Genomic DNA, 24,031 nt, shown 5'->3' with positions numbered 1-24,031 from the left:
CAGGGTAACCCGAGAAGCTGTGAAGGACAGGACTATGGATCGGTTGCTACATAATTATCAGCCGTGAGCAGCCACATGGTAGGGAAAAACTGGGATTTAGGATACCATAAAAAGTCTGCAAGATATTTTATGAAGTGTATAACTGGGGATGATTTGAGTTAGATAAAATGTTTTAGATATTTTAATCCTTAAAAGAATGTAGTACAGAAAATATAGAATTGTTTCAATGCTTATTTCAAGCAAACTGGATTTATATGGAGAAAAAAATGACACTGCCAAAAGAGACCAATTGGTTAAATATAAAAATGTTTACATTATGACCAGCTTCCTAATATTGTGTAGGTCTCCCTTGACGTCCAAAACAGTTGTGACTCATCAGAGAATGGACATGGGCCTTCTGAGGGTGTCCTGTGGTGTCTGGCAACAGAATGTTGTTAGTGGGGGCCTTTGGGTCCAATGGGTTGAGGGGAGGGGCCTCCGTGGATCATCCCATAGATACTGGATCAGTTTGGGATCTAGTGAATATGGAGGCATAGTCAACACATTGTGCTGTTTTTCATGTTTTTTGAGTTATTGTGTGTGTACCTGTGTCAGGCTGCATCCTGCTGGGGATGACTGCTGCCATCAAGGTGTGTCATTGCTTTGGGGTGGGGGTGCCTGGTCTGGTCTAGGTGGGTGGTACATGTCCAAGTAACATCCACATGAATGCCAGGTCCAAACGTTTCCCAGCAGAGCACTGAATTGTCACAAGATGGTCAATGTTATTTACTTCTCCTGTCAGTGGTTTTAATGTTGTAGCTGATCGGTGTATGTCCACAAAAACAAAGACAATAAAAAATGCCTTTGTTTTAGCTGTGTTTTTTGGTTTGACCAACTTCCCAAGACAGGAAGTCTGTAGAATAATACACCCACTTGCAAAGATCATTAGGAACACTAGTGAAAACAAATACATTGTAATGTCCTAGTCTAAAGTTCCAGGTCAACCATCCTGGTATCCAGGTGCATCCAAAAAACAAGCTGAAACTAGGGTTTCTTGAAGATGTTTTGCTACTCATCCATGTAGCTTCTTCAGTTGTAAAAGGCTGATGTTGGGGTTTAATAGGGAGCATCTGTGAAAGGTGGTAACTCAACTGGACGGTCATTTTGGAGGATGTAGACTGTGGTGCTGTTTAAACAGGACTGAATTAAAGTGTTTCTGTTATTTAGCCTGGCCCACGGACAAAAATGGGGTTGACGAAATTTAGAAACACTAGTTATTGCAAAACACAGTCCAACTGAAATATAGACCACAGCCTCCAAAATGAAAACACACCTAACTCAACAGTTCTCTCTGTAATTTTACACTAATGAATACCGTGAATGCAATAGTTTTAGTATAGTGTATTTAACTGAAAGACCAAAATATCCCAAATGCATAAAAGCTGAACCAATCTAGATGTCCCTTTGCTGAAAATACCTTTACACCACTAATAACCGCACTGTGGGATGTAAACATGCCTCCTACCTAGTCAATCAAATAACAGTGCTTGCCTAGCACATACCATTATAGTAGTGGGGGGCAGGCAGGTCAACAACTTCTATACATTACTGGATCTCTATTATTACTGCTGAGCGGGGACTGCTACAGCTGATTGGGGGAGTGGGGGGGTCTGTAGGCTACAAATGCCTAAAAGCGAAGCCTGGTCCGACACTTTACAGCTGACGAGCAGAGAGACGCACCACGCGAAGAGCCAGATGAAAAGGTACATTCATCATAGCTCCCCTAAACCACAAGGCATCGCAGTAGTCGAAGATCCCTCATGTGACTTGTCGGTGGCAGCCTGTGGACCTGTAGTAAAGCTGCCGCTCGTGTTGATGGAAGGGGTTGCTTTTTCTTCCTCCTGCCAGTCCTGATGCGAACTAGAGCTGCTGAGACACGAGTGGAAAGAGGCAGTCAAGCTGGTCGTCTCGCAGATTTCACCAAGATGGCTTGGAGAGGAGGAAGGACACGGTCGTTGTGTCGACCAGTTCGCTATTTATTCTAGAGCTGGTGTTGTTTCTGACCAGAGGACTCGAAGGACGAGAAAAGGTAATGTCTCCAGTTATGTTAACGCGCTGGAAATGGACATGAGACGCGCCGCTACGCCGTGTTTTAGTCGACGGTGGTGATGGTGGTGGTTAATTTGGGTAAACCAGTGGTCGACTGTTCACCCAGCAGCAACCCGATCCACCTCGGGATTATTCTCCACACTTTGGTACGCTCGCTGCTGTTTTTAATCCGTCATGTGTGGACTGTTTCGGCCACCCTACTGCGACTGCTGCGGCACTTAAGCCAGTTGTCTGGCCGCAAAATCTCCTAACCCGTGTTGTGTTGATCCGCTGCAGGCCTGCGGACGCATCAAGGCGATTTTCCCCACTATGCCAACGTAGCGTTGTTAGCATAGCGACCGGGCTAACCGATGCTAACGAAAACAGTTAGCCTCGGTTTATTCTCTACCGTCACTTCTTCTCTTATTAATCACTCTTATTGTAAATACTCAAAGCCCCTTTACATGTCTGTGGTTTTATTTAAGGTCGCCAGCGTAAATGGAGACTTAAAACTAAGACAAACCCCAGGTAAGCTGTGAGCAGGCTGCATCAACTCAGGGGTTATATTATCGAACAAGTTCCGTTATGTTTGTTTAGCTAGTTACGGAGCTCGGTGTAAAGCAGCCAGCCAGGTGTGCTGGTGAAGTAGTCCGCTTACAGGTGTGAGTAAAGACACACAACTTTAGGTATGTGACAGTCGCTGCTCCGTTACTCAGGGATGTAGTCACCACTGTGGGACTGATGCCAACCACCGCCATAACGTTTCCCGTTTTCTCTATTAATATGTGGATGTTACCAAGTCTGGACTGAAATCTCCATTCACTAGGATTTATATACACTAACTGGCCACTTCATTAGGTACACACATAAAATATATTCTAATATGACAGTCCTGAACTAATGAAGGTTATGTTTTTGTTTTAATTTTTGCTGCTTGTGGTTTGTAGTACTACGTGGTTTGTAATACTAGTTTTAACGACAACCCTGGTTTAGTCAGTGGGCAAGTCTAAAGAGACACTTTAGTGTTTAATTTAATCCAGTCTAACTGCCCTCCCCCCAAAATGAGCATACAGTTGAACTACCGCTCCGTTTCAACACTATAACAATAATGAAACTAAAATTTAGTGCAACTCCGTTGTATTATAAAGCATTTGTTTTCACTGGTGTGTTTGTTGCCATATCATGTAAATGCTCTTAAAAAAATAAAAATAAAAAATTCACTATGTGGTCGACCTGTTGTCTGGTGGATTGCTACCTCCATGTGCTCACTAATCTGTGTGTACAAATGGATTTGTTGGAATACAACAAGAATCGTCCACAAGAATACCCAACAGTATAACATCTTAAAAGTAGAATATAAAATACATGCATGTAATATAAAATAAGTAGTTCACAAATACATGTGCAGTTTAAAAATGTAGATGTTAGTCCATATATTACTGGTACAGACTGCTGCTTTCTTTTTCAACATGGAGGAGAGAGCTTCTGCCTCATGGGGATTATGAACTTTTGAAATAATGCTTTTTTCCGAGGTATTACAGTCTTATCTGAGCCGAGCTCAGCCCAGACACCTGCCTGTGCTAATGATTTACAGAATTCAGTTGGAGGAAATAACGATGCCCCAGATTGAATTTGGTACAGATAGTTTTAAGCTTGTCGCATCAGAGTAACTCTGCACAGCACATGGCATTTTAGTGAGGCTCCCTTTTAACAAAAGCCGTTGATCATGGTTAAATATCAAAATGTGCCTGGGGTTGAAAGTGGCTGCAGGATTGCTGTGTTATAGGTTGTTTGGTGGTGAGAGGATTAGCAGCGTGTGTTCAAAAGTGAAACCAAGCCACAGAGGCAGATCTCTTCTGGCTCGTGACCTCTTGACTGAATATGATCCGTTGCATGTAGTATGGCATGTTTTATGTTGTTCGATAATACAATAAACTACTGGGAAATACGGATGTCCATTTACCGTGCAGCTGCCATGCTTTGAGCTGCAGTTTGGGCGTGGTTTCCTGTAGACTAGTAACATTACTGTTTTGGGGACTGTTCAGCAGTTGCTTTGACACTAGATAAGAAGCGGGGTGTTGCTTCTCTCATCTCTTTTGTGGTTTATCCAACATGTCGCTAAAATACCTTGTTTTTACCTTCCTACTTCCACTTCCTGTGCTATTTGTCAGGGTTCCCCTCTCCCATAGAAAAAATCTGTTAATGTTTGAATAATTTTGTTCTTCTAATTATTGAATTGCCTTTGGAAACAGGACTACATTATGCTTGACAGGAAGGACAGGTTTGTGGGCAAAGATGGAGATTTGAGTTAGGCTCGGTTGAGGCTGTCTTCATATCTTGATGAACCTTGCTATCGTTTTTTTCTATGCTGTGTTTTTGTAGTCATTTTCCTCTCTTGCCACTCCCCCATTGGCTTACTGGGTTATTTACAGCTGACTGAACAAATTTCCCTTTCTGGTATTGATGTATAAATAGAACATCCCACACTGCTCTTGTCATTTTCAGGTGATGACCTGGATGGTGCCATGTGAATGACTGAAGACCATGAAGCCCACACACAAGCTGCTGTTCATCTTCTGCCCCATGCTGGTCCTGGGCTTTATTTACTACTCTTCTGGCAAGCTGCATCTACCCGTATGGGGCCAGAAGCCTCGTAAGTGACACCTCCAGTCTGACTGGCTATTTATTCTTCACATCATCATCCATCTGTCATAGTCCTTTTTAAAACAAAAAACAAACCTAGCGTGTTTTGTCTGTTTGTACTAAGAAAACCACTTTGTAATCTGTTTAGCTGTCTGCTTCTCTGTGCCAGTTACTTGTCTGTTTATTTCAGTCTGTTTTTGTTTCATTGTATAGACAATCTGCTGTGTCCATTTGTGTGTTTGTGTCTCAAAACCTGTATGTCTCTGACATGAAATTATTATTTCCATTCACACCATGGGAGTGGTGGTTGTTGTGGGGACAGTCTGACCAGATCTTCTTGAAGAGCCATTGTAGAAGCCGCAGATATAAACCGTCGCCTTGGTAGGCAGCGTTAAAAAAAAAAAAGCAAACAAAAAAAACAAAATGAATCTATTGTTTTTTTTTAGTTCCAGTTTGAAACAACCTTCTATTGTCTCATCTGCCTTGGTAGTTGGGAGGAAATGACATGAGATTTCCACGCTGCGATGATGAAAGGCCCATTACACCATACTCAGAAGGCACGTCTTCTGTTTTACATTTAGTCATACTCTTGGTTTGTCTGGGAGTGGGCCGTGCTGACCCCGTGTGAATTCCTTGTGGTGCTTCCGGGAAAATTCATGTCATTGTGTGGTCTTCCTGAAACAGCTGTCCACGTCCAGCAGAGGGGGCTAGAAGATTTCTCTTTAAAAAAATTTAAAAATCAATAATAAAAAAATGCCCATGCCTCCTACATACAGTTAAAGGAAATCAATCTAAAGCAGTCTGCGATTTGAAGCAGATTAAGATCCTAGTTAGAGGGACAACATATTGTGTAAAGTGTAAGGCTTTAAAGTGGAAAATATTAATCTCTCTCATGTTCTGTCTTTGAGATATTTGCTGTGGTGTAAATTTTGATAGTGGAATAGGTTTAGTTTATTTATTTATTTATTTTTTTTATTTTTTTTTACATTAATCTAAGGTCCCATGGTGCCCATGGTTGTGTGTGGACTAGTCGGTTCACAAATAATCTATATTCAGATGTAAACACTGATTTTATCCCTGTAACGGCACTGGATTGGAACATGGAGTTTACATTACATGAAAGGCAAAATATAATTCAGCAATTCCACTTTTGCCTGAAAGGGCTATTGACCTTCGTCTGTGATAGGGCTTTGCTGGATCTTTTCATAAAATATTAAATCTGCCAAATCACACAATTGCTTAATTTCTTGCCTTTTCCCCACCTATGTTTAGTCCCGGTCTTGCAACACCCAGCAAGCTGAAAGAGTCTTGACCTATCCAGTGTGCATGAATCGTTGTCAACCTGGGCATTTCGGTCTTTACCGTTAAACGTAACCTTGCTCTGCTGCTCTTCCTGATAGTGTGTGATATACAGTTGCAATTTACCATTTCGTGATGGCTGTGGCAAAGTGCTTGACTCCAAATGCCACTGTAAATGTCTACATATTGTCGGTTACATCAGTTATATAGGTTTTTGTCTTTGTTTTCTCGCATTACTGGATTAGCTGAAGTCAAATATTGCAAGATAACTTGTATGGTTTGTGTGTTGCATCACACTTGAGGTGAATGTCTCTGTGTAACGAGGCTCCAGTTTTCTGTTGCAACACCTCATGTATTCTTGAAATGATGAAAAGTCCCCCGGCTTTGGTGGTGCATTTAAATCTGCACAATAGCCTCCGATAATAATAATAATAAAAAAAAAAAACGCCAACGTACAGTCAGCAGTGCAACAAAGAGTAGAGAGGTTTGATTTCTGTGCACAAGGTTGGTTTTCTGCAGCACTGTGGTGCCAGATGTTAGGCTTAAAGAGGGTCAAGGGGGGAAGATGAACATGTCCTAGCCTCTGCCTAGGTTAGCTAAACTATGCTGTCTCACTGAGAAGGTCTAATCTCAATAATCTCTCCTCTTCGTTCTTGACTTTTAGTGCTGACTGCCCCAGGGACAAATATAATATAGAGGCATTTACACTGCTCATCACATACGTCATCATCATGTGCATCTGTGCGGTTATTCTCTGCATTTATTTTTTGCTTGATAACACTAGTGTACACAGACGTATCTTGAAGAAGATGATTTGGGATGCACTGGTGTATGATAAGATGAGAATGGGGGCTCACTGCAGAATATTAGTGAAGGAAGGAAAGTGATGTGGCTTATTGATTAGGTCGCTTTCTCAGACGAGCTGGCTTCCTGTAGGAAGTGCGTGTTGTGTGTGTTAGTTTCGACCAGCTGCTGTATGAACATATCCACCAGATGGCCACTGCATTCAAAAGATTTACACCCTTCTGTTGTACCTAGTCTCTGTTTTGTGATTTATCCATCGGATAGTATCAGATCAATTGTGCATTTTTATTTATTTATTTATTTTTCATTTTGTATTGGATTGTTTTTCAACCAACAGCCAAAGGCAGCGTTTTCTGTCGCTATTTCTCATACGGCGTCTGCCAGTCCTGATGCTTGTGATGTTTGAGTGGTTCGAGGCCTCGCTTTCAACAGTAAAGTCTTCCTTTTTCCCCTTAATAAAGGCTGGCTATAATATTCACTAAGCTGTAATGTAATTTAAAAGTCATCAGTTGCAGGATGTGAATGACACACAGGGACCCATTTGCTTCTCTTGTGTGCGTTATTTTTTTACGTAACTCAGAAACCACCAACAGAGATCACAGTGCTATGGTGAAATAAACTCAGTTGGCTCTAATATCCGTGTTCAAACCACACATTATTATTGTGTGTGGATACTTTGCAAATACACAAGTAATGCACTGATGTGTGACAGCACAAACACGAGATACTCTCGTTGTTAGTATTTCTGTGATGCTGTGCGTTTTAAGAACTTGTTGTAAAAAAGGTCTTGTATCTAAATGATGGTTTCAGATGTAACGTGTTGAACCCCAAATGCTAAAAGTGAACCGATTGTTAAAGACAGTATTGTCAGTATTGTGTTGCACAAGTCAACAGCAGGGTCATGCATAATTGGTTAGCTTTGCTAGTATCCAGGTGTTACACTGGAAATGAACACTCCCAGGGTGTTAAAAAAACAGGTGTGCCACCAGCCAAGCAGCTAACATGTCTTTCTCTACTTGTAGTAGCCAGCTGCCCCAACTTTAACCCTCTTTATTTCAAATGTATACCACTGTTGTTAAAGACAACCCCTGAAATGGCTCATAAAAAATGTTGTCATTGGACAATTCTTGCCTTTTTTAAGGAACGTTTTTACATGCTACTCACGAATCTATAATAATACACTGTATATTGTTCCAAAGCCATTCCCTTTTCCACTTCCAGTCCTTCTTTGGCGTTGAGGTCAGCAGATGCTCAAGGATCGTGCTCTAAATATTCTTGGTCCCAGCTTGGGTTTCAATATCAGGGGTTCCCTTCTCTTGTCTCAGCTATAGTGATACACCTATACAGTTTCAACTGGACAGAGTGTGGAGTTAACTAATTGGAGAATTTTCATATGGAGAGGCTTTGTTGCATTTTATAGTTGCCTTTTGTCACAAGGAGCACTTTTTGTCCTTGTTCGGTATTGAATATGGCTTTGTAATTTTGTCGTGCTTAATTATTGGCATGCTGGCCTCTGGTTATTTTGATAGAGAAGAGATGGACACTTATTTATGTTTGACATAAACCATGTTAAACAAAGGTTCCCAGTCTTTACCTGGTTGCAACTAATTATAATGATTAATCAAAGTGGAAAATGGGAATCGGCTTTTTCCAAAATCTTCACAGCATAATAAACAAGCAGGTCATTAACTGCAAATCTATTAGTGTTAGTTTAAAACAAAAAAAACAACTCAACTTTTTGTCTCTGTCTGTGCCTTTTGTCTGTGTGCAGCCGCTCTCTGTTTTGTTAAAGCTGCTCTGTTTGTTTGTATCATCTTCTTCGTGCTTTGGTCTTGGTTGCTGGTGTTGTTGTTAATAGTTGCTTCCACAGCTCTCCACTGATGGTGATCTCATTTCAGTGTGTTAACCCCTTTTGTTTACAGAGAGGAATGCAGAAGAGCCCACTCTAACCCAGACTAAAGGTGCTGAAGTGAAAAGAATTACAGGTAGAGGCACTTGGACTTTGCCCATACTACACTGGGTGACTGTTACAATTCGGGTGATTTTTAGATTGTGCTGCTGAGTGTCTTTTTTCCCACGGTCTACAAGTCTTTGCTAACAACTTAATAGCTTTCCATATTTGCCTTCATATTGACTGTCGTTACCTGCCCTAATTTTTATTGTTTTATTGCCAGACATGTTTGTTCTCCTTCACTCATTCCATCTTTATGGGTATCTCTCAATGTACCGCTGTCATAATATTCACATAAACACAACGGGGGCTTCATGCAGTTAATTTTCTGCTTCATCAAGCTTTCTGTCTTTGAATAAAGATTGCGAATCGTAATACTGCCTACTGGGATTAAATCCACTAACTTCTCTTTATCCTCCTCCTCCTCCTCCTTCTGGCTCTGTAATAGCTGGCGTTTGCGGTTGGCTTTATTTTCAAATCCAATGCTGCTGTTGAAAGACTGGCCTCATATGATGTTAACAAGCCCTTTTGTGTTTCAGAGTTGGAAACAGACTTCACCGGTGGACGAATAGTAGGCTCAGGTATATCTGCAGCCCCAATTGCCAAACCACATCCTTATTTTCCCACTGTTAAAATAAAATAACCAACCTTTCAAATACTGTAATATTTTCTAGTTGGGGAAACAAGCAAAAAATCCAAATTTGCAAATCAGATGTATTCCTTATAGGAAAGCATTGTATTTGACCTTAATAAATTACAGATTCCAGCTGAAGTGAACATCTGCTTAGTTGACAGCCTCCATTAAAAGGCTGCAGTGTAATACAACACTGCCCTCTGTTGTCTCTGCTTGGTAAGAAATAGCAGTGAAGCAGTCTGTTGGAAATTTGGCGCATAATACTGTAAGAATCCTGTAAGGCTGGCTTTTTGTGTTTATTTAGTTCTTTTTTTGCTGCTATGAACCCGCAGCTTTAATTCCTCCTCCGTCTGCCTTATGCTTCTCAACAGAAACATAACGCACATACACACACACATGTTACACTCATCTTGGCTTCTGTGTTCCCATCCTCCAGGGCAATGCTTGGATCCTTCCCTAACCAGTTGTCGCACATTCCCATTGTCCTTTTGTTTATCTTTATTCTCCAGCTTCTCTGTGAAGACCAGATCTGCAACTGCAGGAGTAATAATGCTCTATTCCTGCTTTCAACTAATGCCAATGCTTATTAGATTAATATACTAAATGTTTTGTGAAACCTGCAATTGTTCTTCTAGAAGACTGCAATAGAAACTCAAATGCCATATTTCAAGACAAATGTTTTTAATTTCGCCTTAAATATTTTCCTCTTGGTTTTCTGTGCTTCACTGTCGTCTACCTCAACGCTTCACCAGGCACCTATTGACTGTCCCTTTGGTTGGCCATAGGTGATCTCTGACTTTGTTTTCTAACTTTATTTTAAACTCAACAGATTGTTTTGGCTGGCCTGTCCCTAACCTTGCTTGTTTGTCTCAACTCCTTAATCCTAATGCTCTTACATTTGCCATTTGTGTTCCTTGTTAAAGCTGCACAGGTTTTTTACAACTATAGCCACTAAGCTGATAGTTGAAATCATGTAGACTGGATGACCATTTACTGTTGCCGCCAAAGATTCCATACTTTTTATCCACGTGTCTTTGGACTCGTGCTAATGGCTGATTTCCATCTCTGTTTTTGTCCTCATTTTTCAGTGTATGATAAGCAGGGCTTCCTGCTGCAACTGGACACAAAACTGTGAGTAAAGTCCTTTTTTACTAATGTAATTTAATGTAACATGTATAGGCATTCTCCATAGTATACTGTGTCTTTCAAACGGCTCACTGTTCAACGTTAATGTCATTAAGTTAGATGTTTTACATCTATTTTTGTGAAATACTTACTCATGCAGGTTGTGGTTGCTCAGTGGGTAAACATGAAAATGTACACGTTCATCCAATTAATCTAAATTGATTATTTCTCATGCATAGCTTAGAACAAATCTGTTCGGTGGTCTGAGTAATAACTTTAGAAGTGTGTGTGACGTGGACATGTTCTCGGTTTATTTCAGAATGTCTGTGGTTTGTCAGGGTGAGAACATGCCACAGTAAATCAGTGTGCAGCTGTCATTGTGTCAGTGTGTCGATTAATATGTGTATAGTTCCCTGAATTGGTTTGACATTTGTGGTGAGGTCCTTTCTCTGCCCCGTGTTACCATGCAGGCAGTTATCACATGCTGCCATCGCCACCTTGGCTCTCATGTCCGTCCACACAGCCACGTCGACACACACTTTAAGGGGGATTTTGTATGGGTTCAGTTTATGTTACACTGCTTCGTACTTTATACACCGATCAGGCATAACATTATGACCACTGACAGGAGAAGTAAATAACGTTGACCATCTTGTGACAATACACTGTTCTGCTGGGAAACTTTTGGACCTGGCATTCATGTGGATGTTACTTGGACATGTACCACCCACCTAGACCAGACCAGGCACCCACACCCCATAGCAATGACACTTCTTGATGGCAACAGCCAGGTGTTGACCTGTTCTCCAAATTCACTAGATCCCAAACTGATCTAGTATCTGTGGGATGCACTGGAACAAGGACCCAAACGCCCCAAACATCCTGTTGCCAGACACCACAGGACACCCTCAGAAGGTCCATGTCTGTTCTCTGATGAGTCACAACTGTTTTGGAGGCACAAGGGAGACCTACACAATATTAGGAAGGTGGTCATAATGTTATGTCTGATATTTAAATCTATATAAAATATCTGTTGGTATAGAAAGGCTTCAAATCAAGTGAGCTCCAGTCAACTCATTAATCCTGTCGACTTTGATTTTGGACCTCACATAGTGCAAAGTCCTGGGCCTCTCTCCCTTCTCCCTGTTTATTTGAACTAGAATCATGGCGTACATCAGATTATTAATGATCAAGTCGTAGTAATCGGGAGGTTCTAGTTTTAGCACTGCCAGTGTGATTATTTAAACAAGGCCTCTCGGCTTTGTCTTGCCACACACAGGTTGCTGAGTTCTCCAGCTTTCTAAGAAACGTTTCCCTATCTCTCTAGCACATTGTTTGACAAGCTGGGTTTTTGAGCCTTTGAATTAGTGAGTGTAATTGATAATCCGTTATCATGATGTGGCTGATTAATGTCTCCCTGTGTTCTTTTGATGCACAGGCCACCGGAGTTGGCATACAAGTATGGCAACCTCAGCGAAGGAGTGTGCAAGCCAGGTTACGCAGCAGCCAAGATGACCGCCATCTATCCTAAGTGAGAAGGATTTCTTTATCTTTTACACATCATTTTCTACAAGTGTTGTTGTGATGCACTGGTTGTCTTCCAATTTTACTTCCAACGTTTTAAGAACTGTTTAAGAACACAGGCAGGGACTTCACAGACAAATCGTTTTAATTACATGTCAGTAGGAGAAAAGCTGTTACTCAAGCATACAACATGCATGATGTCACTCCTCAATCCAACTATGCCTTAAGGGTTTTGAGTCAGGAACAGAGAAGCCCCTACATTCCTATCCAATCTTCCCCAGTTTTAATCACGTTGCTATCATCTTCTCCCCCGCCACAAAAACTCAACTGTGTCCTTGTGATCCCAGCGTCACACAGAAGAACCTTTGTTACCCGAGTACAAGGTCTCCCATCTTTCCCCTGTCATATCACAGCGCCTTAGAGGCTTTCTCTATGAACGCCACCAACCAACTTCCTGTCCTGACTCACCATGAGCTTCCTGGTACCCAGCCCACACAGTCCACACGATCCTCCACGGCCCTCTTGATGTCATTGGCTCTTTTGAGTTTTCTCTGGGCCTCTATTTGCCGCCGATCTCGGCTCGATCTATAGGACATTGTTCCATTAGCATTCTTGAAGCTAAGCAAGGGTAATTTTCCGCATTGCTGAACAATAGCCAGTGGCACTTCAATCAGTTCTTGACCTAGTTATGAGACAAATTCACCAGCCCCATTTCCAAGCAAGTATTGAACTCGATTTATCATTTGCCTGAAGGGACCCAGTGATACAAAATGTAATATTCCCATTCAACAATAGATGCTGATGTATTACAAAACTTGTTGTTTTTTTTAAAGTGTATTTTAGATTATTTTTGGGGCAATTTGCCTTTAAGGAGAAAGGAAAAGTGTAGGCAGAAGGGGTATGACGGCTACTTAACAAGGTAGACAAAGCACTTTTGTGGAACTGCCCTCAACCTATATAAGAGGCTATGTGTTAACAATGTCCTCCCTCGTAATGACTTCCTCTAATCAGCCGCACGTGTCGGATCAAAGTTCTGTAAAACACAAAACACTCCTGGGAGCCCACTGATTACTACCACCTTCAACCCAGTCACATACAGGTCAATGAGAACAATTAATGCTGCACTTCTGTGTAAGTTTGTGTGTGTTTGTATTCATGAGTGTAAAGTTAAATGTACACAAATGTTGGTCCACGTGTTGGTTGTGATTTATTGTGACCTGTGTGGAACAGTCGACCACTTAACATCTTATTTGTTAGTTTTAACTTTAACTAATTTCTGCCTGTTTTGCCAGGAAAAAACTAATCGATTCAAAAATTCATGTTAACATTTAGTTCTTAATAGGTGTGGCCTACAGTTCAGCTGTTAGAGAAAACCTACTTAACCTCTGGCAGTGAGGTCCTCTAGCTCTCCTTCTAATCATCTCCTGCTTCCTCCGTGTTTGTCTTCTCTAAAGCCCCTTGCCCTGCAGAATCCAATTTATTTTCCACACCTCCCCTCCCCTCTGCTTTACCCAAAACTGTTTGTATTGGAGCCCTAAATCAAGTGTTGGCGGTGAACTTGAAGTGGCACGGTTATGAAAATATTGCCTGTGAGAGATGGACCCAGCAAAGGAAATGAGCACAATGCATCCCTGCCTGTTGGCTGTTTTGGGAGCCCTTAGTTTTTATTTAACAACAAGCAGGCCCCTGTCTCTCTGCTTTGTCAGGATGTCAGTGACTGACTGCTGGTCAGGGCCCAATGACTCGTAATGGTCCCGTGTTATTTATAGCCCCCTTTGGCCTCGGACGTCTTGGGTTTAATGAATCTCCATTTGTTTTGGCAGGACAGAAGTCCCTGAGTATGTGTGCACTTGTCAGGTGATGTGAGGAAAAGAGAAAGCCATACATACCTGCCTCATCTGTGTCTCTTTGTATTCTCACGCTTTAAAGCTGCAGAATAATGAGGGCATAAATGACTGATTATGTTGCTTGAAAAGGGTTGAAACTAACCGGAAGGTCTGCCTAATAATGTCAGCCATGTTTGGTCATTGTGTCTCAGATATGCACGTATTTCTTGTGAACTCAAGGCAGCGTTACGGTAACAGTCTAGCCAAGATTCCTGCTGAGAAACATAGGAGTGTGTTCGTGCTTGTGTGTCCTCTTGATTCCACAGCTTAAATGCCTTGGCTAGTTAGTGTGGTCTGTCGTCTGTGGGAGCCGTAATTTATGGTTGCTGAGAAAGAACAACCGCCAGTGTGTGTGTATGTGAATGTGTGTGTGTATATTTATAGGGCAGCGCCAACGATCAGCTCATCAGCAACATGCAATAGTTATGTTGCTGGTGGTCTGGTTCTGGCTATGAGGACAGTGCAACAATCTTTAATGTCATCTCTGTATGTCTGCAATTATAAACAAAATAGACCAGTACAACGCCATAATAGATCTACTTTGAGCACTTAGAGTATTGTCTTTATTAGAGATGTGTTCTGATTATCATTCAGTTCTGACATGAGAATGTTCACAGTGTCTCGTAGAAGCACATCCATAGACTTCCATCCATGTAAACAGCAAAAAAAAGAAACCTCAAGAACCGCCGTCTCTCTCTTCTCGCATCCCTTGAGCCTGACAGCAGGTCATAAAAACACACATCCATCCTGAAGCCACACTCACGGCAATGGCACATAGCCCGACACTCGGGTCACAGGCGTGACTTAGAGGAAATGGCTCCTTTTGATTTTGGGGCTGCTATTAATCAAAGAAAGACACACTTATTAAGACGCACAGGATAAGGAAGAGGCGATGCTGGAAGTAGCAGTTCATGGGGCATTAAAAACAGGCGTGTTTTTGAATATCGGACTCAGTTTGGTTCTTAATGTGACTGGTACAGGTATTTACTTTCAGGCACACATCTCTGAATTTTCTGGTTTTATAATTTATGTCGTGTTCCCTCTAAACTCTCTGACAGTGGGAAACAATTTCCTCTACTGTAATTCAGTTTGTAGAAGCAGCACCACTCCAGGTCATTTGAGAAAAAGCATTCTGGCTGGAGTATGTTGTCTGAGCAGAGCACTGAGTGTCAGCTCTGATTTAGGTGGAGAGGTCATGTTGATGTGTTATGCAGTGCAGCCGCCTGCAGTGTCTCCCCAGACTCCCAGTTACAGTTACCAACATTGTTTTTGGCTGCTTTACTTATTTAGCGAACATTTAACAGGGCACAACGGGCAGATTAATTTAATGACAGTGGAACAATCAAATTTCTTTTTTATTAATTTTTCCCATGACATTGACACTACTGTCCCAGTTGTAGCAGAGGTTATGAGCAGCTGTAGGTCTTTCTATAGAGAGGAGAGAAGCCATAGAGGGAGAACAGTAATTCATGATCATAGGAGGTTGGTTACAGGAGTACGCATACTAATAGTTACTATGACAACATAGTCCTTTTTTGTTTATCTCGCCTTATGAAAACTTTCTCTCCTTTTTTTATTTTTTTTATTTCTCTCTTGCAGGTTCATGAAAGCAGCACCCATGTTTCTTGATCGGAACTTCAGACGTCTAGCAAAAGTCAGCAATTACTTTCCTCCATTTGGTTTCAAGACACAAGGTAAAAATATTCAGCTTACTTTTTTACTTACAGTATGAATCTTCAAGAACTCCTACTTTTTGATTTGGTAAATATAGATTTTCTTTGGATATTTCATAATATGTGGGGACTCGCAAGAGACGGATAAAACTGTCAAAAGTTGCTCAAGCAGGGATACCCTGACTTGTAGCTCATATTGTGGTTCAGGGTCTTCCCATGTTTCACATAACACAACTTGATCTTTCTTGAGACACTCCTACCTTCCAGGGACCTCCTTCTTTCCAACTCCATATTAAGGTTAAAAGTCCAATCATTTGAATGTTAGGTGGGAGCTTGATAGCAGCTACATTTTGTTATGTTGTTGGTATGTCAAATGTAAGCACACAAGCAAGCTTTGCATTTTTAAGCATTGGTCAGTTTTGTTCTGGTGTGTTTTCACTTCACTGCCTCTAATAACTAATGTGTAATGCTAGGTACGATTTGACAGCATTCTTCAATTATCAGTCGGCTCCTTGTACTGTATGTACTTGTGGCATCATTGATTGAGACTGTAGAACCAGTGAAGAAACTGTGTATTGATATTCAGTTTCTGCTGATCAATCTGAGTTTCTCAACAGTGTGGAAAAGGGATTTTTAGGGTGACATCATCCATGTATGGCAATTGTTTTACTTCTAAGAATGACTGGAGAAAACCCCAGGTCCTTTAAGCTCTGACATTAAACAAATTTCTTGTTAAACCTTGTATCTTTCCTTTCTCTTTTTTTGGATTAGTCAAGGGCAGTGGACTGGGACTGTGTGTTTGTGAAGTCCAACAGGGTTCAGTCTTTTCTCTCCTTCATGAATTCATGAATCTGCCACTTTCTCAAATCACATTATTATACTTTTTATAATTTCTTTTCTAGACAATCTGTAGGCATCTCTGTTTGTCACATTGAGCTTTTAAGTGTTGGGCATTTGTTTGCTGGATGAATTCTATATTGGGACCGGATAAAATGTCTCCAAACACTCCAGCATTAATGTCTCCACACACAGTGGTTGCTCTTGTTCCCTGACCTTAACACACTCCTGCACTTCAGATATCGAACCAGTACACAGTACCATGGGAACTGAAGAGATAACGTTAATCTGGCTACGCTGACATGCTCTGTCACATATTTTCCAATACTTACAAGCAGAAGGTACAGTGAATGTTACCTTTGTGCTCTGGCAAGTTCTCCGCTGTCATTTGAACGCACACACACAACCAGTATCAAAAGAGCTCTCCCTCTGTGAGTGTTACACCTGGTTTCTGTTTTCTCCACGGACTATGATGGCACTAGGGTTTCCCTTTTAACGCTACTCATGTGGAGAGATGATACGTGTGGATCTTGAATAGAACGCCACAAAGGATTCCAAATTGAGAACATGGAGTGGTGGCGGCGGGTGGGAGTTTTATTTTTACTTTTTCATTCTGCCAAGAAGTATCTTTGGCACACATCAGCTATGGCATAAGAACAAAACAATAAGAAGTCTGCCTTTGCTTTGCACTGATAGCGTTTGGCTCTGTCTGAGCAGCAAGTGGCAACATTGGGACTCTGTCTTTCTGTGTTGGCTGACTGGTTTTAACTTTAACACCATCAGCAGTGTTCATTATGTATGTCTTATTTTTAGTTGTATTTTTAGCAGTTCTAAAAATATCAGTAGTTTTAAAGCATGGTTGGGGAACAAAGCTTATTGGACAAGTGTTGCACGCTCTGACCAGCCACAACATTAAAACCAAAGTTGGGGGAAAACAACATATTGTAAATAAATGCAACAAAGACTTGAGTCATAGGCTTAAATACACACACAATAGTATTAATTTCTGTTTTGTTCTTTCGAGCTGGTTTGGGGTTGGCTGGGAGTAGGTTCTCCTTTATGAGGAGAAGTACAAAATGTTGTTGTGATTGTGGTCACTTTCTGTTTGTGGAGTTCTGACAGAGTGCCTGCAGGCAGTCTATTCCTCCTCCCACAACCTTTTTGAATAAATCAGACAATGGGAATGTCGGCCTTATTGATTTCACCTCAGTTGTGGAATCAAGATTTAACCAGGACCACTTCCAACTACACTTGCATTCTGTAAATGAATAGAGAGTTGATTTCTTTTAGCACAACATCATGATGACCAAGTTAAGATTCAGATTCAGAAAACTTTGTTTGTCCCCGGGGGGCAATTTAAGGCACAAGTTACCTAATATTAGATTAGATTTCACTGTAACGCTACATGGCCACTTGTTTGTAAAATTCACAGATCAGACATAACATTACGACCACCTTCCTAATATTGTGTAGCTCTCCCTTGTGCCTCCAAAACAGTTGTGACTCATCAGAGAATGGACATGGGCCTTCTGAGGCTGTCCTGTGGTGTCTGGCAACAGAACGTTGTTAGTGGGTCCTTTGGGTCCTATGGGTTGAGGGGAGGGGCCTCTGTGGATCATCCCACAGATACTTGGCCACCTTGTGCTGTTTTTCATGTTTTTTTGAGTTGTTCATAAACCGTTTTTGTGTGTGTGCCTGTGTCAGGCTGCATCCTGCTGGGATGGCTGCTGCCGTCAAGGAGTGTCATTGCTATGGGGTTGGGGTGCCTGGTCTGGTCTAGGTGGGTGGTACATGTCTAAGTAACATCCACACGAATGCCTGGTCCAAATGTTTCCCAGCAGAACATTGGATTGTCACAAGATGGTCAATGTTATTTACTTCTCCTGTCAGTCTACATCATTGTCAAAAAAACAACAGTTTTTTACAGAGATATTTGTATATTAAAGTTTCTTGTGTTCCTATCACAGCATATAAATGAATAATATGAATGTACCAATGGGTACTGCTTTCATTCCCAGCATGCCAGCCAAATGAAAGCACACAGGCTCTTATGCAACTGCACATGAAACATGATTCAGCCAGAAAGACGACGCCAATGATTTGAACATTCATCAGACTTGCAGTCTACCGTGGCCAGTCTTCAGCAATTGCAGATTTTATAATTTTTCAAATGTCAGTGTCCTTCATAAATTGGTTAAAGTAAAAAATATAGCAAAAAATAAATGAATGTAAAACAAATATAATATTTTTTTTCTTTTGTGATCTCATGTTGAGTCAAGAGCTGACTTAAGTCCAGGTCTAAGAAATGCCATTCTCTCATAACAGAAATCTTTATATGTTTATGCTACACTCTTCCCAACAGTGCGTCTGTGTTTATGTGTTACGTGAAGCTTCTGCTCTTCCTTTGTTTTGCCAGTAAAGATTTTTGTCATTTCAAGCGTTCCATATTGGACTAATGTCTGAACCTACGGCCATCCGTCTTTGGCTCGGCCACGAGACATACTTTGCTGAAATGTTTACTCTGGGTACTTATAACAATTAGCTTCCATGTCGTCTTCTGGATAGAGCATTGCCCATTGTGATTTTTCACATTTCACTAGCTTGGATCCAGGTGTGGTCCTCGGCCTTGTGTTTATGCTGCTTGGGGTGATGCTTGACGCCAGACATCGACACCACATCCAAACAATGGGCTGAGGCTCTGCTCGCCTCTCCTCAGCAGGTTAATCATTAGGATCGTTAGCCAGGGTGAATGGGCTGTAATATGTCTTACAAACTGCTTTGAGGCCCCAGTCTAAACTCTTCTCCTCGCTTTCCATTTACTCTCACTTTTTCTGTTTCTCTTGGCCCCTCTTTGTAGACAACCAGTGTATGGTGATTATATTAAGTGAAGTACAGGGCAATGAAAATGCCTGACATTTTTTAACAATGCAGTGCAGGTCATCTGTTTCCTTATCATGGCTGTGAATAAAGGAAATAAAGTATAGGAGTAGTCAAATTCTAGTAGTCCTTCTATGGTGATACGCTGTTACTAGAAAAGCAAAATGGGCCAAAGACGGTTCCAACAGAAATTGAAACGGAATTGGCACATTTTGAAATGTTATGGAAGATGAATTACAAGTACGAGAGGTCTAAAAATGGTCAGGAGAGGAAATATAATGTATTGTCTAATACTGAAAGCATGATCCAAGCGGAATACCCCGTAGAACATGGCAAGAATGCATGCTATGGCTAAACATCCCCGTTTCTCAAGCCGCGATCAGAGAGGTGCTAGCCACGCAAGGAGACAAGCTCAGCATCGCCCACTTAACCGGGAGAATGTGCTTGTTTGAAAACAGCATTCCTCTCTGAGTGCTTTTATGGGAGAGTTTCTACATACACACGCATACCGTCCTGAACTCTGCATGTCTGGTTCTCTCAAATTCACTCCTCTCCAGAATACAACAGCTTTTTTCCCTCTCTGATCCCATCGCCAGTATTTCTGAAGGCTGATCGGTTTCTCCTTATCTGTAACTGAATAAACGAAGAGAGGTGTTCTCTCCTCCTGTCTTAAGACCACCTAGATTGCCATGTCTCTTGTGGTATGCTGCGTTACTTAGCAGTTAGTTCATCTTTTAAAGGAGTATTTCCCTCACTTCCTTAATTATTCATTTTAATTATTGGAGAACATCTAAACTATGACTTGGAGCTGCTGCTCCATGAGGAGTGACTGACCCTGATATACAGTTCTTTGGATGTAAAGTATTTGATGCCAAAAGTCCCATTAGTAGCTAATTAGTAGCCAAGTTTTGATATTTAATATGCTCCTCTAAAATGTTTAATATTCATTTACTGTAAGGTTTTGCAACTTAATGTTGTCCTCTTCATGTTTGTTTTCCTCTACAGAAAGAATAATAGACAGCATTTTAACTACCACGAAATATTACGGCCTCGGAGAGGAGCTGGACAGGTACCCCCATCCACCCGTACAGATCAACATGAACTCCCTTTGCCTGTCCATCAGTTCTTAATATGTCGGTCTCTCCTTGCCTTCCAGTCTCAGCTGTAAAAGATGCATTATTGTGGGGAACGGTGGAATCCTGTTCAACAAGTCTCTGGGCTCCCGCATAGATGACTACGATGTGGTAGTGAGGTAAGATGACGATCATGAGGAACTTCTCCCTCAAAACAACAGTATTTAGTTTAAACCATGCCAAGGCAAAATAATATGAACATGTCATCAATAAAAGTTTTGATATTTCTTTAATTTTGCATTTAAAGTTTAATGTAAAGCTGGACACATTCTAGTCCTAGTTGACAAGTGAAACAAAGTAAATACAACCTTTGCGTCAAATAGACATTAAAAATGATCCTTTCCTCCGCTGTTTAAAGTACGCTATCCTTTTCATGAGTTAAAAATAAAAACAGCGCATGGTAACATGCCTTTTTGCAGACATCATTGTTCTTTAGAAATCAACCTCCTTAGTTTCACTTTCTTGATTAACTGCATTACATTTGCATCCAGACTTGGCAGATTTCTTTGCAGTGTAACGTGTACCACTGCTGCAGAATCAGAGAGATATTTCCACCCCTTCTTTTCATCAAATGCTGCTCCTGATGTTCTCCAAACATACCTCTGGTGATTTTGGCCAAAGAGCTCAGTTTGACCTTCATCTGCCTGCAGCGCTTGTTTCTAAAACAACACTGGTTTATCCAGATGTTACTTTGCAGACTTTAGACGTTGATTTTTATAATGAGGTCACAAGTGAGGTTGCTTCTGGTGATATTTCCATGTCAGCCACGTTTTACATCAGTACCTCACAGTGGAATGAAGCACCAGCACTCCTGTGTTGACTAAACCTTACTGCAGCTTCTTTGCAGTCGTGTGGGAGTTTTGGTTTGCCTCTCTACCCTGCAATTGTACTTGAACAAAGTGTTTTTTTTTTTTTTTTTGACTTCAACAATTCCCTGAGCTATTAGACCCTGATAATTACAAAACAATTAGATATATTTTTATTGTAGTTTCATTTTCAGATGTTCATTAATTTCCTTAGAGGAGCCGATCATTTGAGTAAAAGGTTTGTGAATTTATTAAACTCTTGAGTTGTCATCAGGGGACAATTCTTGGTGACTTTTCTGAGTTGAGTGCATAAATTAAGGCTGGACAAGTCAATAAAGTTTTGAGAAGATCAAAAAAGTTCTGACCATCCATTAACACTTTCTCATTTTTAAAGTTTGCTGAAAGGTTGTTTATATTTGGCTTCTCTTCAAAACGTAACTAAATATGAAATGTTCATGCAGTGGTAGTAGACTAAGTGTCGTATAAAATAAACAAAGATATTTAATTAAATTCTGTGCCAAGGGCTTTTTCCTAAACCCAAATTTCTCTCACTAGCTCTTTTTTTTCTGTGTGTGTGTGTGTGTGTGTGTGTGTGTGTGTGTGTGCGCGCTGGCAGGTTAAATGAAGCCCCAGTAAGAAATTATCGCAAAGACGTGGGGACCAAAACCACCTTAAGGATTACCTATCCAGAGGGAGCCATGCAAAAGCCTGAAAACTACGAAAAAGACTCCCTTTTTGTTTTATCTGCTTTCAAACCACTTGATTTCAAGTGGCTCAGGCACATGGTCTTCAAGGAGAAACTGGTAAGTTTATGCTTAAATAATTGTTAAGGTATGAAATTTAAGATCTTGAACTTAATGAACGCGCACGGCTGTGGTACGGCTCAGGTACACGGACAACTCTGAAACACTGAGTGGGTGTCGAAGTATAAACAGTTCCAAAAAGAGAACAGTGTTTGCTGAATAAAACTCTGTAAGTTTTTTCTTTTACAGCAATCTTAAGTTTGACCGTCACTCAAGTGATTTAAAACTTTCTACCTCTTTGGGAGTCTAAATGTGTCTGAATAACTGATTTATGTGGTTTGTTTTTAGCAACACATAGCATTCCTACCTCTGATCACATTCTGAACATTCCTTCCTGGAGAAATGTAAGCTATTTCTATAAAGGGGTTAAGAGAACACCACAGATCTCGACTGTATAGTTTAAATACTTTAGATTGTTTAATACTCAAAGTAGAATGAACAGTTGAGAAAAAACACACACTTCATTTCTCTTTCTTTTGCTTCGTAACAAATGCATCTCCAATACGCATCTCCTCTGGAATATTAAATGACAGGTTATGAATTGGCTCCTTAATCACATGGATCAGACTGAATGACAGAATTGTCCTTTCATATCTGAGCTGAAGACAGCTATTTTTAATGGCTCCCCTGTCCTTTATATTCCTTGATACAAAAGAAAGCTCCCATCAGCATTTTCATTCTGAGCAGTCTCTAGTATCTCTTTGACTGGGGTTATATTGAGTCCACTCAGCTCCAGGACAAAGAGACTACTGAGTGAAAGCTCTTGATGGAATTATTAAAATAAAGCCAGTCATATTTAAAGGAATACACTAGTGTTTTTATATATTTTGGCATGTTTTGCCAAGTCAGTGCATGGTGATTGCTTGATGCTCAATGTTCAAATTACTGTTGGAGTTACTGTTGCTGGCAGTGTCAGAAAAACAAACACAGTGGTTTGCACGCATTTCATTCTTTGGTACATGAAAGTAATACTGTCTGCTTATAGAGTACATACTTGTAAAACAAGTAATAGACTGGACAGAATGTGAAAGAATCTGTATGATAATTTAATTCATATTCTACACTGGCAGTATACCACTTTTTAGTGAGTGATATTTCTGTCTAATCAGGAAACACTGCTTTATTTCCTCACACAGCTGTGGGACTTTCAGGGAGCAGCTGTCACAAGGTGACACTTGTCAGTGAGAAATTGGAGATAAAAATAAAGGAGACAGCGCTATAAAGTCATAATAGGGGATGGAAAGGGCATAAAAGCAAGCTGAAACTAAGTAATGGTGTGCATTTGGATTAAAGGATGAGAAAGGGATAGATGGAAAGGACAAACTGAAATAGGGTAAAGGGATAATTGCGGGGGAAAAGAAAATGAGCAGTGGAAGGTAACTGTAAAGTAAAATGGAGGAAAATAGCTTGCCTGGCTGGCTGATGGCCCCATCAGCCTTTGATAGGGCCCAGATTTGTGTGGTGTGTCGGAGAGAGAGAGGACAGTGGAAATGGCTGCCTGGGATAATTGATCTGGCCCCTGGCGTCTGACTCAGCCCTCTTTGATCTGCTGAGGAAGGAAGAATGTTTCTCATGTTAATAATCAGGGAACAAAAAAAATGATGAGTGTCTTTTAGTCTGAGCGTTGATGATAATATGGTTGATGTGCAAAGGCCTGTGTTTGACCTCTTGATAGACACTATACATTTGCAGTTTTTGCTTTACTGTCGTATAAATATTCTGCATCATTCTGTGTTCATGTTTCCCGGACAGTTTACCCCACTGTTGGACTGGAACACAGTTTACAATGTGTGGAACATTGTACATGTAAGATGTAAGCTGTCACACAAAAAAACGGCAGTGTTTTATTATATTATATATAATTACATAAAAAAGAAACCCCTTTTAGCCTTGCTAGAGCTCAGGCTCTGAAAAAGTCAGTGTTGGTCAGCTGCTTAATCATTTACTTCAGACCCCTGTGGTCTAAATA

At 40.9% G+C, this 24,031-nt stretch overlaps 1 protein-coding gene across 4 annotated transcripts in view; it reads left to right on the top strand.

Annotated features, from left to right (window-relative positions):
* The first annotated feature begins 1,643 nt into the window (after positions 1 to 1,643).
* The window catches only part of st3gal3b (ST3 beta-galactoside alpha-2,3-sialyltransferase 3b), a 39,228-nt gene continuing 16,840 nt past the window's right edge, over positions 1,644 to 24,031 (top strand). Inside the window, exons 1-10 of one of the 4 annotated variants that reach the window (XM_084546010.1) lie at positions 1,644 to 2,068; positions 4,573 to 4,720; positions 8,736 to 8,798; positions 9,304 to 9,345; positions 10,487 to 10,529; positions 11,962 to 12,054; positions 15,533 to 15,627; positions 20,326 to 20,389; positions 20,477 to 20,572; positions 21,876 to 22,062. In XM_084546010.1, the coding sequence (XP_084402136.1) occupies positions 4,612 to 4,720; positions 8,736 to 8,798; positions 9,304 to 9,345; positions 10,487 to 10,529; positions 11,962 to 12,054; positions 15,533 to 15,627; positions 20,326 to 20,389; positions 20,477 to 20,572; positions 21,876 to 22,062 (792 nt within the window). In that variant the 5' untranslated portion in view covers positions 1,644 to 2,068; positions 4,573 to 4,611. Of the gene's footprint in view, positions 2,069 to 2,137; positions 5,092 to 5,200; positions 5,268 to 8,735; positions 8,799 to 9,303; positions 9,346 to 10,486; positions 10,530 to 11,961; positions 12,055 to 15,532; positions 15,628 to 20,325; positions 20,390 to 20,476; positions 20,573 to 21,875; positions 22,063 to 24,031 lie in introns of those variants that run through there. The other 3 variants (XM_084546012.1, XM_084546011.1, XM_084546013.1) reach the window with 3 other exon arrangements.

This window comes from Chelon labrosus (genome assembly GCF_963514085.1).
Source record: "Chelon labrosus genome assembly, chromosome: 6".
NCBI classification, from domain to species: domain Eukaryota; kingdom Metazoa; phylum Chordata; class Actinopteri; order Mugiliformes; family Mugilidae; genus Chelon; species Chelon labrosus.
Note: the sequence above shows the minus strand (reverse complement) of the source record. Positions and strands in the feature narration are given on the sequence as shown.